The sequence below is a fragment of the Molothrus aeneus genome, chromosome 25 (assembly GCF_037042795.1).
Source record: "Molothrus aeneus isolate 106 chromosome 25, BPBGC_Maene_1.0, whole genome shotgun sequence".
Lineage (NCBI taxonomy): Eukaryota > Metazoa > Chordata > Aves > Passeriformes > Icteridae > Molothrus > Molothrus aeneus.
The window spans coordinates 2,988,217-3,003,236 of NC_089670.1; the positions used below are offsets into that span (position 1 = coordinate 2,988,217).

At 40.6% G+C, this 15,020-nt stretch overlaps 2 protein-coding genes across 2 annotated transcripts in view; one reads left to right on the forward strand and one right to left on the reverse strand.

Moving 5' to 3' along the window:
* TBCD (tubulin folding cofactor D) overlaps positions 1–15,020 on the reverse strand; it is a 124,779-nt gene that overhangs the window by 81,252 nt on the left and 28,507 nt on the right. The window lies entirely within an intron of this gene.
* ZNF750 (zinc finger protein 750) lies at positions 10,975–13,513 on the forward strand. Its single transcript, XM_066565779.1, has 2 exons — positions 10,975–12,398; positions 12,805–13,513. The coding sequence occupies exons 1-2, from the start codon at positions 10,975–10,977 to the stop codon at positions 13,511–13,513; spliced, it is 2,133 nt and encodes a 710-aa protein (XP_066421876.1).

Below are 15,020 nucleotides of genomic sequence, written 5' to 3' on the forward strand. Positions count from 1 at the left end.
AGGTTGAAACGGTAGAAAGATAGAAAATCAACAAGGCACCAGAAGCTGAAGGAATTTTAAAATCACAGATACAGCAGTCACATTTACACAGACACTCCTTTAAAGCTGTAGTATCTGCTATTGAGACTGGCTGAGTCCATTTGAAACCCTTTGACAGCACCAGAGACTTCATTTCATACAAACTTTTCACCAAAAATACACTTGACAATGGGATATCTTTAAAACAGAGAGCAAACATCAACTGAGAGAAGTTGTTCCTATTTAAACAGTGTTTCCTATTTAAACCAAGTGTTTCCTATTTAAACCAAGAGCTTACCATTCAGCACCAATAGTTCACAAATATGTCCCTAAGCCAGGCTCTTTTTGGATACTGGTAGAGTTGGGTGTGATCTCTCTGAAAATGTAAAAAGCATCATGATTTTGTCATGGAATCCCACGATATCTTAACCTGCCAAGTCCCCTGTCAAATGTGCCCCAGGCCCCTCACTAACAGACCTTCAACACTCCCTATTTCCTTCTTACAGTTTCTTCATGCTCCTTTTATTCTGAAGGTAAGTTATGAACTGAAGAAGTTAAAGCTGCTTCTGCACATTTTTCACTCTTTATAACTACTTTTCATTTATTCTGACATTAAAAAAATTCAAATTCCAGATTCAGATCAGTTGTACCGACCCACCAGTACCAGACTCCTGAATGTCCCAATTTCCCTGGATCCCATCAGCATTATTTCCTTCCATTGAAATGCTGATTTTATTGTTGCCACAGTTTAAAAAGAAGCAAGGGACTGGTGGACTATCCCAGTCTATTCCTCATGAATGGGTAAGGGTATTTAAGAAAGCAGGAAGATTAAAAGTAACGTCTTCCTTGCTGGAATCCTCCCAAAATAAGCACAAAGTCACTGAAAGTGTAACCACAGGGCTCTTCCAACCTGCCTTCCCTGGCTTCCTTTTCTTACTCCTCAGTGATGCAAATGCTTTCAACCTTCACTTTACACATATGTGATTTTATAGCAGGAACAGGAGCACATCCTGCACAGTGAGCATTATTTCCTGGTGAAATACTAATATGGATCATATTTGAGACTGGGACTACTCAGAGCTCAGCAAGTCCTTGAGAATGACACCAGAACATTCTTCAGCTCACCACCAAGACGTTAAGAACACCCAGGAAGGTTCATGTTCCTCTACATGACACACCTTATTAGCTAGAAAGTTTATACTGTGCTGTCATCAAGAGAAATTTTAATAACGTCCTTTCACAAGCAAACCAGAAATTCAAGTAAACTAGGATTCTCTTGTTTGTTTAGTATTTATCCCCACCCAATTAAATAAAAAAAAAACCCTATAAATAATAGTCTGAAGCCTACAAAACCACAAATACAGCACAAAACAAAAGCTGTGAAATCATAGTGAAACCACACTGAAATGTAGGTTTTTGATTCTAGCATACACTGTAGAGTAAGGAATATTTAGTTTTGAGGTGCTGCAATTCCAAATGTAGAATGGCACACCAATCCATCATCAGATCATGAGATTTTAGTTAACTTCAGGCTATTTTGCTAAAAAGGTTTCTCCCACATGCAAATTAAGCTGCATGATCCCCTCTAATAACAACTGAAATTTTACAGCTGAATAGTGACATGTAACTTTGAATGCAAAACCATAACAGCCAAGCTGAGCATCAGTATTTTTCAATGAAATAAAATAAAACATCAGGTTGTATTTTCTGGTTTATATTCCCCACTTTAAAAATGTATTGAAATACTAAACAACATATATTAATCATATAAATATTTATAAGATTTGGCATGTTTCAGAAAATAACTGAAAGCTAACAATATGTTGAGAGTATTTGTTCTATGCCTCCCTGCTCTCTGGTGAGAGCAGCATCTCAGCAGCCCCATGACAGTTATAGGTCAAAGAAAAATGAGTTTATCTATCCTGGCACTGCACATGGCACAACTCAGGTCCTGCTGCTGGATTCTATCAGAAAAACTATCATGGAGACAAGAAAACTGGCTCAGAATCTCTGCTGTAAGCTTTGAAACTAAAGCAGAAAAGGAAAAACTATTTGGCACAAAAATCACCTTTAAAAGAATACATTTAGAAAGAGAATTGTAACCAGAGCACCAGGCAGAAGCTGAAGGTGCATTTTGCATCCCTGTGAGAATGGCTGCCAGGGAGAGGAGTCACCATTCAAACCCTCCCTTATAAACAGCTCATCCCTTTGCCTACAGTCCCAATTCCTGCTCTTTCCCACTTCCCCCAAGATGTTTCACTGCCCAAGGGCAAGGATGGGAACCCAAAGAAAGATCATCCTTAGCTCCAGCCCAAACAGCACAGGCCACAATAAATATCTAAAAATGGGATCTGCAGTTGCTATTAAATGCTGAGCTTTTATTCTTTTCCCATACAAGTAATTTGCTCCAGTAATCTGAACAAGTGGCTCCCATGCCCAGCACAGTAATCTGCCCAGACCTATCTCTGGAGTCAGGGACTGGATTGTTAGGAAAAACAAAGGCACATTTCAAAGGTGTTATTCAAAAAGCATTAAGACTAATAACTATTCATATGGGATAGAAAAAAATAATTATGAGAATATTGTAGGAGAACCACGTCATGTTTTGGGGCACGGTGAGTTCCAGCAATTACATTCACATCCATTTGCCCCCTTCTGGGAATGGTGTGGAACAACCCAGCCCAAACATGCTGATGCTGAGAGCCCTTTTTCCCTCAGAAATGTCTAATACATCAATTTTTATTCAAAAACTTTTACCATTAAATGGAAGAATTTATCCCATCTTAATCAGAAGGATTCACAAATTGTTCAGCAACTTCTATTCCAGTGATCCCAGAAAGAAAAAAGGACTTTACTAACTCAAAGCCACAAATGCAGACACAATTAAGGTGATACAGGTGAACATTGCAGTTCCAAGGCACTTCTTGTACGTGGGAAGCTGAGTTTCACCACCTCCATGTGCACCAGTATCCACATTTACCTGGGATCCTGCTGCTCTCTGGAATAACTAATGAGCTCACAGATTGCTAAGGCACCTCTGCAAAGACCTGGAAAAAATTCCAGGAAATTATGGAAAACCAGTGGCCATCCCTTGTGAGCAGCACTGGAGTCCTGAGGGGAACCAGCAGGGCCAGTCCTGGCATCAGAGCAGAAGGGCAAGAACTCTTTGATTATTGTGGAGGTGTTAAGTGACTGGAACAACACCTGGCACACACTGGAACATCCAGGGAATGGAATTCTGAAGGGGAAAACAGCAATGAGATGAGAGGTGTACCCAGATCAGGGTAAATTTACCCCATCTGCATGTAATTTTCTGCAATTGACATTTTGTTTTCTGCTTAGTGCTAAAGTTGAGTGAAAAAATCATATAAAAGCCCATACAAGGAAGTTTGTAACATTTAGAGAATGACAGAATTCTGCTACAGCTGAACAACACTTACTTAATACTGAATTTTAAAAAGAACATAGGATTAAGAAGTATATTCTACACCAAAGAAGATAAAACCCCAAAGCTTCAGCCCCACAGAGATACAAAAATCACCACATTTAAAAAAAAAAAAGGCAACTTGGTAGAAGCATATCAATAAATCCAAATTTCACTATGTCAGTCCTGGTGCTCTTAATTAATCTGACCTGTACATGAAAGAAGAATTTTCAGGTAAAACAAAGAAAAATTTTCAGGTAAAAGAAAGAAAAATTTTCGGGTAAATGAAAAAGGTGCTACCAACAGGGACTGGGGTCACTGATGGGACAAGATGTGATCAAGTGAGTTAAAAACAAGTGTGGAAACAACATCACTGCAATCATGATTTAGTATTTCTACAGGTCTGCACAAACAGGAGTTCTCATCGTCCTGCTCTGGGGTCCACAAAGAATCTTCTCCCCCAGATCTGGGTTTTTAATATCATCCAAGCCCCAAGCAAAGGAGAATTTACATGGCTGTTTTGTTTTTTTTTTCTTCCAGTTCTGCTTCACTTGCAGCTGATTTCACTGCCCTGAGTGGTAACAGCACTTCCAGGAAGCAGCTGGGGTTAAAACATTTTCTGTGGGTCACTGCAGCAACTGGACATGACAGCTCCCCTCCAAATACAAGGTCAGGCAATGGGGAAAAGTTAAAAAAAATAAAATCAAAGTTCCAGTTCTCACTGTCTGTTATGCCAGTTCAGTCTGCTCAACTGAGGGAGCCCAACAGCTTCCTCTAGGTGCCACAAATTGAAATTTTCTTCCAGAGATGTTTCTGAATAAAGTCTTTCTCCCTTTTTCCCTTAGAAATTTCTAATACACAAAATTTTATTCAAAATATTTTACAACTAAATGGAAGAACTTATCCCATCTTAATCCAAAGGATTTACAAACAACTAGAGAGAAATGTGACAGCAATATTACACCATTCATACTGCTATGCTGCATTATAGAAACATAATAATAAAAAAATAATCAAGGGGGAAAAATAAAACATGCCACAAAAGCCACTCTTCTACCTTAAAATTTGTGATTGCTTATAATTTGAATTTTTTTTTCAAAAATTTACACCAGCCCAGCAAGAAGAAGCATGGTGATATATATATCACTTTTATACTGCTACACTGCATTATAGAAATAAAATAATAAAAAAAATAATCAAGGGGGAAAAATAAAACATGCCACAAAAGCCACTCTTCTTCCTTAAAATTAGTGATTGTTTATAATTTGAATTTTTCTTTCCAAAAGTTACACCAGCCCAGCAAGAGCAAGCATGGTGATATATATATATATATATATATATATGTCACTTTTATACTGCTACGTTGCATTATAGAAACATAATAATAAAAAAATAATTAAGGGAAAAAATAAAACATGCCACAAAAGCCACTCTTCTGCCTTAAAATTAGTGATTGTTTATAATTTGAATTTTTTTTTCAAAAAGTTACACCAGCCCAGCAAAAGGAAGCAAGGTGACCTGCATACCCACACAGGGAAGTAGATGTCTGTAAATAATTCCACCAAACCAAAGGCAACACCTTTAAAATTATTTTAAGACACTGCTTTAAAGTGTCTTAAAAGACTGATTTTCAAACAACTTTTATCCACTTTTTAAACAGGTTTTGTCCTGACAATTCCCTTAATCATTTTCATTCCAAAAAAATCTTACTTTTGCTAACTATAAAATCAATTTTTATACATAAAATATAAAATATAAAATATAAAATATAAAATATAAAATATAAAATACAAAATACATTTGAAGTTTCAGTAATCTGCAGCTGTCTTATCTACACAGCAGTGGGTGAAACAAGAGGGTTCTCATGTTCAGTTTTGAACAGAAGTTTTAGCATCTCTGGAACATTGGAATTAGCAGCCAAAAGCCCCTTTGCTTATGCATTAACAGGCGTGGTTTTTAGACAGAGCTACAGGTATCAAAATATTTCCCTTGTGCCAGCCTGTGTGTGAGAGGAAATCATGTCACTGAGCAGCTCAGCCATGTCCCCAGTGACTGGCACACGCACCCTGAAATTTGTCATTTCCAAACTCTAACAAAAAACCACAATTAAAGCCAGCCCCAGCAGTTAGCAGCGGGTGGGCAGTTGACTTTGCCATTTCCCTGTTGGATTTCCCAGGTCCTGAGCAAACACAGAGCCGTGACAATCAATCCTGCCTGCAGTGACTCCTTTCCCTTTCCAGGACCTGCACGTTTGGCTGTCGATTATAGACAAGCTTTGGCAGGTTCCTGTGGCAAGCGAGCTTGGAGTTAGTTCAGTCCCGCCTTCAGAAAGGAGACTCATGAAGGACAAAAATTTAAATCAAAATGAAGAGGGGGGAGGAAAAAAGGAAAAAAAAGAGCAAGAATATTAAAGCTACAAAGGGCATTCAATAAAAAAAGTCAGTCTCCAAAAAATGAGCAAAATTCTTTTTTAAGCTTCGCTACCCCCTGCGTACAGTCAGTTCTGCTGCCCACCAGTCACTTGTACAAAACTTAAAATATCCTCAGTGTTAACTCAGCCACTTCTGACCCCACGGTGCAAAAGGAACAGGCACCAGAGCTGAGAGCAAAACTTGGTTGTTGGAGGGCACGGAGCGACGGGAGCTGCCTTCGATAGGAGATGCTGAGGTAATGCTCAATGAGAGCGGTGGACGCAAACAAATGAATCGTAGCTGCAGGCTGGAGTAATATCAGGTGCATCTCTACACCCCGAGGGCTCAACTCCTACACGCTCAGGTCCCTCCCCTGGAACAGCCTCCTGCAGTTTCACTCAGGGCTCAGGCAGAGAACAGGTACTGCTCTCCCAGCAGTGACAGCTCCAGCGCAGCGCCCGCCAGCTCTCGGACACCCCGGTGCCCGGTGAGTACATTGCTTTAGAGAATTTCTTTTAATGAAACCTTGCTGATATTAAGGAGGAAATCTGAGGTGCTCAGTTCCCAGCTGTCCCAGCAGCCAGGGTTACTCCAGCAGGTGCACTCACGGCACCAGTCTCAGCTTTCAGCAGAAATATTCCCCTCTCCTGTTGAAACTTTCAGTCTGAGAGAAAATCTGACTCTTGCAAGTTTTTACAATAATTAACTCTTGTGGGTGCAAAGGGTTTTCAGCACCTTTTATTTATTTTTTTGATTTGGGGAGTTAATATATTGCTATATTGCTTTAAATTGCTGTGTTTGCTGTGCCAGCTCTGCTTCCTAGAGTCGTGTCAGGTTCATCTGAAAAGCTTGTGTAAAGATAATGTGCTCCAGCCTTGATTTATTAATTTTTCCAGCTTCTGGAAATTTAGCAGAAAATGGGATCATTTTCTATTTTCTAGTCAATTAGAGTGTATTAAGACATTGATTTATTAACTTGGTATGTAGAGAGATTTTTATTTCCTATCCACGCTGCCTAAGCAAGTAATTTAATCCGTGTTTCAGAGCTTCCTCTCACACACAGACACACACACAGAGCAGTTCCCATGGGTCTGCACCTCACACACACACTGCCCTCCCAGCCCACCCCTCTCACCCCTGCTTCCTCCTAATTAACAATCAGTTGTGTTAAAATTTTATCTTTCAGTTTCAAGGACCTGGAAGTTTAGAAGGGAGGGGTGGTTGATCGCTGGAAAAATCTCAGCTAGAATAAAACTCACAAATCTTGTTCTTGCAACACCCTGGGTAGGTGACAATGGCATGTCCTTGGGTTATGCAATAATGCCACATCACAATATTTTAATTATAGCATGTCCTTCAAAATGTTCCACCCCAGTGAGTCCTCCTGGTCAGAGAGATCCACATCACCAGAAGGAGCCTGCAATAATAATGGGGTGGGCATGAGCAGCTGTTACGTACTTTGCTGAAGTAGTGTCCTAAAAAGAAATGTAATTACTGTCCCTGCTTGTAATAAAAGACATTTTGAAATTTCCTCTTTGATCAACTGGGCATCTTAAACAATTTAAACTACTTAAAACCCTAAAAAAACAACCTGGGCAGATATATATGCACATATCTATTTGTGTGGATGAATACACATGTGCATATGTGTGTATACACTTATCCCCACGGACATTTTTTGTTTATATATTTACACACAACGTTCAACTACATTCCTGTTTTCTGAACCTGCCAACAGGTTAAAGGCAAGGAGGGAGCAACAAGCTGCTTTTAAAAATAGAAGGAAGGAAACTTGGAGCAGTCACTCTCAGGCTGGAAAGGGCGACAGGTTCGAAAGCCATGAGGAGGTTACTAGTGTCAAAAACAAACAACTAAGATAACCTCAAGTTTAATCAAGATTATCTGAATAACTTGTTTTCAATAAAAATATAAATAAATAACACTACTGCATTTCAAAACTAGAGAATTATAATAACATAGAACCGTCTGCATTTCTACAAGCAGGTCTACAGGAAATTAATTCTCAATCTAAGAAAAAAAAGTCATGTAAAAATTATCCTGCTGTTGAAGATTTTTTTCCCTGTTTTTAAAAGATATCACAAGTGATGGCATTGAAGTTAAAGGAAAAAGCAACTACTTATTTTGATATTTTCTTTCCAATACTAAATTCTAACTTTGGCAGCACAAAACATATATTGTTCAGCTGTAAGTAACATTATTTATATAGGGACTATATAAATATTTATTATTTATATAGTTTTAATTGGTTGCACCTATTTTAAACTATTAATGTCCTTTTTGACTGTGTGATCAAATAGTTTTTATGCTTTTAATGCTAAAATATGTCTCTCTGCCAGACACTCCTGTGAATTAGGGACCAGAGGAAGAATTATCCTACTTGTCTAACTTTAGAAATATTTTATTACTGGCATTTTTAAACCATGAGAAAAAAAGGATTAAATAGTAAAAGAGAGAAAGAAAACATTCACCTGGCTGGCCTGACCTAAGTTTAGGAAAGGTAAACACCCTTTAAAATGAGCTGCTCTCTGCACCTCCCAAGTCGGAGCAGCAGGTTCTGGAGCCATCAAAACAAATTAAATAGAAAGAAATAAAAAGCTGTTGGAATGCTCTCCTGCTGTACCCACGGCAGAGGAGCTCCAAGGCTTGGAATTTCTAACATTAAAACTGCAACAACGCATTTTATCTTGTTAAGAAATGATAGTTAATACTCTGTCTAACAGGAATAACTTGAATCAAAGTTAAATACCAAGTACAAAGTCAGAGGGGGGAGGACAGGACACACAGGAATTTTCATTATGAAGCAAAGGAAAGCTGGAAGAACAAGGAAATCTAATTACCATCCCTTTATTATAAATGCTGCACCTGAATGCAGATTCAGACGTTATCATAAATGCTTCAGCTAAGAAAGCAATGGAGTTTTGACAACAATATCTTTTTTCAAGAATAATTAGTACAAGCACTTCCAAGAAGATATAAAGAATAACAGGTACAAACCGACTTGACCGAGTCCATTACAAACTTTCCATGCTAGTTACACATCATTAGTTAAAAATAAGTGCAACAAGCTCACTTAAGGCAGAAGAAAGAGCCCAGTTCCCTATCTCAACCTCTCCTCCTATGTCTCAATATATTTTTTTATTTTTTAATGTAAAAGTATTATTTTTACTATTTCAAAGGACTTCTAGCTATTTATTTAAAATATTTTAAAATACAATATATTATTTTTTAAAATTTATTGGACTACCATTCCAGCCATACTCTAATGATGAGACTTTAACATGCTAATGCATTTTTCCTTATTGCTCTTACAGTATCAGTATCCAACTCAAACAACCTCATTAAAACCTGAAAAACAAAAAGCTACTTCTCTAGAAATTCCTTTTTCATTAATCTGAAGCGCATTTAATCACTTGTTAATTTTAGGAAAAAGCTTGATTACTTTTTTCTACTTGCAGAGCAGCTTTGCATTTTTAAGGGTGCCTTCACAATAACTATTTTAACAAAATTAATATTTCTATAACATCAGAAACAACATTTAAAACAATTTGCTAGAATTACTGTACCTGATGAGCCAAGCAGCAATTCTGTAGCTTTCCCTTCAGTTTTCATCATGAGTTGCCTGCCATTTTCTTTTAAATAATCTCTGATTTAAGAAATGCAAAACATCTCTACTTGAACTAAAATCTCACAGCACATAATTACCAGCAATTCTTTTCATAAACTTAGTATTTTAATACTACTAATTCAAACTTCTATGAAAAAAGCTTTTTTTAAAAAAAAAAAATGGAGCTATCTCGTCACTCTTCCAATTAGTATTCCCGTAGTTTCGGGTAACACAATAGATACAGTACGTGGTTTTGCAACAGTCATCATTTTGATAATGATGCTTGTAGTTCATGATGAAATCATCAGTTTTTAGATCTCTGCCATAACACATCCTATAAAATCATGAGAACTTGACTGCGAGAGTTTCTCACGCCTTCAGAATCAGTGAACATAATGGAACAAGCCGGTACAAGCCCTCCCGACTTATCTACCCAGCGAATCACCGGGCTGGATAAAGCATCCACAACCTTCCTTTTTCCAAAGAAAGGCAGATAGATCCTTCCCCTGGAAATCAATTCCTGTCAGACACTTTTCCCCCCCGAGTTAATACACCGGGGTGCCTGTGTTAACCACGTGCAATCTGTGAGCAGCAGGAGGATGGGAGGGGTGTTTATCAGGCAGAGGATTCCATTACTCAGACACTGCAGCGCTCATTTCTCTTAATTGAATTAGGAAGAGGAAGAAAATCAGTGTGGTTTTATCCTTCGAGAGATTGGGCACTTTTGAGGTATCCATTGAGACTGGGCTGTTGGGAAATGCCACAGCAGTGAAGAGAGGGGCTGGTCAGTCTCAGAAAGAGCCCAGTCAGCCGCCCAAGAGCGACCCATGCACCCCACCCTTGTGTCACCACAGCAGGAAATTCCCTCCTCGCTCTCCCGGACCGGCCCAACAGGCTCGCCCCACATCCAGCCCCTGCTGGGACCTGCCTCTTCCCATCCCACCCACTCCACTCCTCTCTCAACAGCTCCACCTGGATTTCTACTTTCATCTTCTCAATGAATGTTCCTCCAGCTCTCAAAGAGAACTCCCCCGAGCCGGCAGCACAGGCAGGTGACAAGTGCTGCTGCTGGAAATTAGGCCACTTGTGTGACTGTGTTTGGGCGCGGGAGGATGCCAAAGGTCAATGCCCATCTACCTCCAGCCTGACATCCAGCTTTTTTATTGTTCTAAAAAACCCAAATAACACAACACATGCAGTATGAGGGGGAATGCTCTTAAGGCAAGGCACTACTTTGTGTTTAGCTCCAATGTTCCACTAAAGCTCATTTTAAACTTTGTGTTTCAGTTCCTGCACTACCAGTGGCAAAAGCCTTGTTTTCCGGCGCCCTTTTCCCTGAGACACCACAGGAGCTGGCTGCTTCTCCTCACCTGGGAAGAAGGATTCTAGAAACCTGAAAAACCGGAAACATCACAAGGCTACAACCGAGGGAAGCCAACCACAAGAAAGTTTTTATAAAGAACCATTACATTTAATTGTTTAAAGCAGAAAAAAGAATGAGTCTCCTCAAAGAACGTAAACCCAAGAAGCCTCATTACATCCCAAGACCACCGGGAAAGCCATTCAAGTACAAGTGCTTCCAGTGCCCCTTCACTTGCAATGAGAAATCCCATCTCTTTAACCACATGAAGTATGGCCTCTGCAAGAACTCCATCACTTTGGTGTCAGAGCAGGATCGTGTCATCAAGTGTCCAAAGGGCAGTTCCCTGGAGCCCAAACAGATCAACCAGCTGGAATCCGCCGTCAAACCAACCTCTTCTAAATCTGTCACAAATGGACTGTCAAGCCTCGATTCAAAGCCTCAATATCCTTTTACAAAAGAAGATGCCAAGGAAAACGTTGAGTTACAAAACCAGGCCACAAACACTGCAATTCAAGGACAGAAACCCGGGATTCCGAAGGAATTAAGCCCTGCCAGCTCTGCAGCAGAAGGCGCCATCAGCGTGCAGCCCCTGATGGAGGGCATGGTCAGGCCCTCAGCCTTTGTTCCCGTCGGAGAACACCGAGACAGCAAAGGCCCAGAAATCACTGAGGCATCTGAAATCCTCTCCCTCTCTAACAAGAGTTCTCCTTTTCACACCAAGTCCGCGTTTCACACACCAGCTCACCCGTGGAAGGCAGGTTCTTTCCTCCCAGAATTTCCACACAAAGTTGCTCCCACGAAAGGCTTTGGTTCCATTTCACCCTACATGCAACCAATGATTCCTGAGTACTCACCCCATTTCTATGAGCACCGGCTTGCTATCTACACACCTTACCTGCTCCCAGGCAGCTCAGAGTGTGAAAGCTCTGCTCTCTCTGTCTACGGAACACAAGATCAAAGACATTTTCTTCCCCACCCTGGGCCACTTCCAAAACCCCTAAATCCATCAGCATATGAACACTATAGATTGTTCCAACAGTACCACTCCACTCCACCAATACCATATGGATTTTGTAGGCCAACAGATCCTCCATTTTACAGATTTTCACATGTAGCTGGTATTAACAGGGATCAAAACTCTCATCTGATGGAAGAAACCACCTTGCTGTACCCAGCTTCTTTAAGCCCGTCCCAACAATACCCTCTAAGCTCACATAAAAAACAAGCAGATTATGAAAAAGAAATGACATTATTGCATGCCAAAGGTAACGCCAAGGATGACCAAAATGAAAGAGAGAATGCCAAAATGAGCCCTCTTGCAGGAAGTGCAGCAACAGGCTCCCCTGGCAGACCCAGCCCCACCAACTTCACCCAGACAAGCCACACGTGTGAGGGTTTGTTTGACCTCTCCAACAAGTCATCATCCACATCCCTGGGCAAGTATGAGCAATCAGAAGAAAACTTCACAGCCTTCAGACCTGTGAGAAAAAGCACGGACCAAGCACCTTCCCTTCAAGGAGTGCAGGCACAGCAGGAGAGAGGGGATTCACCTAACAGGTAAAATAACACTTTGCAAATTCTTGTCAGGTTTACACAAAGACAGATGGGCACATTTCATGCAATGCTTGTTTATATTTAGATTTACAGCCGTGAGTTAATCTGTTCTGTACTAACTGTGCAAAGCACAGAGGTGCTACAGTGAGCAGACTGTTCATTCTCCTTAAATGTACCAGGAATTTCCACCTTGTTTTTGTACTTCCAATGGGTTTGAGTATTTCAGGGAATTACTTCCATTACAGTGATGGGTATGGTGAAAGGTATTTGGGGATTTAAAGGGGAAACAACAGAATTGTTGGACTTCTAGCCTAGAAATCTAGAGTTTTTCCTCTTCCTGCCCACTTCCTCAGCCTCAGTTTAAAAGAGCAATTGATAGTGAATTCTCTTTTCTCCTTGTTTCTTCCAGCATCAATGTCACTGATGAAGACTCACACACACAGACCGATGGCCAGAACAACGTGGGCTCCCTGTCCAACACAGAGGAAGACACAGGGATAGGCCCCCTCAATCTTTCAAAAAAGCCTGACACAAGCACAGGACCTACTCATGAGCACATGTACAAAACCCCATCCAAAACAGACAGGCAGAGCTTCCTGGAAATGCAGGACATGCCCCTGAACCTCTCAGTGAAGGATTCCTGTAACACATCCAGCCTGAAAACATCCTTCCACAGCCCATCCCACGACAGCGCCGCCGCCGCTCCTCCGAGCGCCGAGAAGGAGAGCTCCGGAGCGGAGCCCTGCGCCCCCAAGACCCCCAGCAGCAGTGCCTGCGACAAACCTTTGGCAGCCCAGCGTGGTGAGGCTGCAGACTTGGGGCTCATGGAGAGCTGTGATGAGCAGAAGCAGACAGCAGCCGTGGCTCTGTGCCAGCTGGCTGCCTACAGCCCCGGCACGGCGCGGCTGGACGGCGACGGGCACGGCGCGCAGGACGGGCACGGCGCGCCCGCCGAGCCCGCCGCCGACGCTCAGGATGCTCAGTGCAACCCAAAGGGGAAAGGACAAAAAAGGACAAACCAAAAAGAATCCACGAAATCCCAGCAAGGTGCTAAGAGGGTCAGGCCCAATGACTGCAGCAGAGTCTTCACTTTAAGGAAGAGAACAAGAGTGTCCTAATTCTCCTCCTTTCAGTGAGTTTCTGGTTACCAGCGTCATCGTGAAATTTCTACAAACCCTCATTCGTTGGGCTTGGCCCATGACAAGATACATTCAATCTCTCCATTGTAAATAATGTTCATAATTTTATATTAATATTTTTAAGTAATTGAACTTTGCCTTGTACAAGCTCAGGTTTTGATGAGTGAATTTTTGCATTCGTTCCTAAAGCCAAAGTAAATCAGATGAATCGTCAAGGGGTTTTTGCAATTGTATGATGTAAAATAACTTTTACAACTTCTTTTCTTAAAAGACATTTAAGCTCTAGAAACAATATTGCTCAATAACATACTGTCATAGTCTTTTTCCAGCCTTAACTTCATCTAACAGGGGGGATTTGGGGTCTTTTTTTTCCTTTGAAAACCTTTTTATGTCATTGTTTAAACAAGCTTAAGATTAAAACTGGCTTTTTAGAATATACTGTAAAAACTGCTCTGTGTATGGATGCACTTTGCCATTCTGCCCTAAGAGAGAACAACAGCCCAAATTTATTTACTCAGAGGCAGAGGCCACTTGAAATAAACTGCCCCAAACCCTGTGTAAGCGACCTCTTCTCACACTGACTGAGACCAAGATTCAAGTCAAACCAAAGAAAGCCTGCACAGGTTTAACAAATGCAGTTTATGTTCAACTTTAAGTAAATGGCTTTGAAAACAACACTGAAAATATGAAGAACTAAGCAATCCAGGTGCCTGCTTTGCTGAGGTTAGACAGACACTGGGCAGCCTTCAAACTCCAGGCCTAAAAAGTTATTTATATAATTTATTTCATCTGAGGCAAACTCTCCTGGTGAAGGTCTTGTTTCAGTGCATGTGTTATCATTCACTATCAGTTTCTGTGTCCTTCTACATACAGCCATAAAACTATTTCCTACTTCTATATCTGTGTATATAAACTGGCAATTTTTCAAATAAATCTTGTGATCTGTACTTACAATATATGGAAAGTCATTAATGAACACAAATACATTTACTACACTATCTGTATTGAAGAACAGCTAGCAAGAAGTTGCTAGTAAAATTTTTAGTTGGCAAGCAGAATTTTGGGATCAAATCAATTCCAAACAAAAGAAGCTTTCTTCAGTGATGGAAATTCACTACACAGGTTAATTCACCCTTGCTTTTAATTCCAAACAATGAGGCTCAGAATTCCCTCTGCCTTAAAGCTGCTGTCCAGCTTGTGCAAACATCAAACTGCTGCAAAAGTTCAACTAAAATAAGGCTGATCCCTGTGTAAATTTGCAGAGTGTAAGGAGAACAAACCCAGAACAAGCATTATTCCCATAAAACCACAGGTATACATTTCTCACTGATCATTACTCAGGTTAGAGGCATTCTCACTTGCCTGAACATCACTAATAGGTATAAACCTACTCAAGGAAGTGGAGCTGCATTCAACATAATGCAGAATTCCCAGAATTTTTTTTAACTCATGTTTTGTGCTGTGCTGCTTTGAGCCAACAACTCAG

Excerpts from the sequence above, each read along its gene's own strand:
- ZNF750 (XM_066565779.1), top strand. The coding sequence starts at position 10,975 with ATGAGTCTCCTCAAAGAACGTAAACCCAAGAAGCCTCATTACATCCCA. Across the intron at positions 12,399-12,804 it reads AGAGGGGATTCACCTAACAG|CATCAATGTCACTGATGAAG; the intron begins GTAAAATAACAC and ends TGTTTCTTCCAG.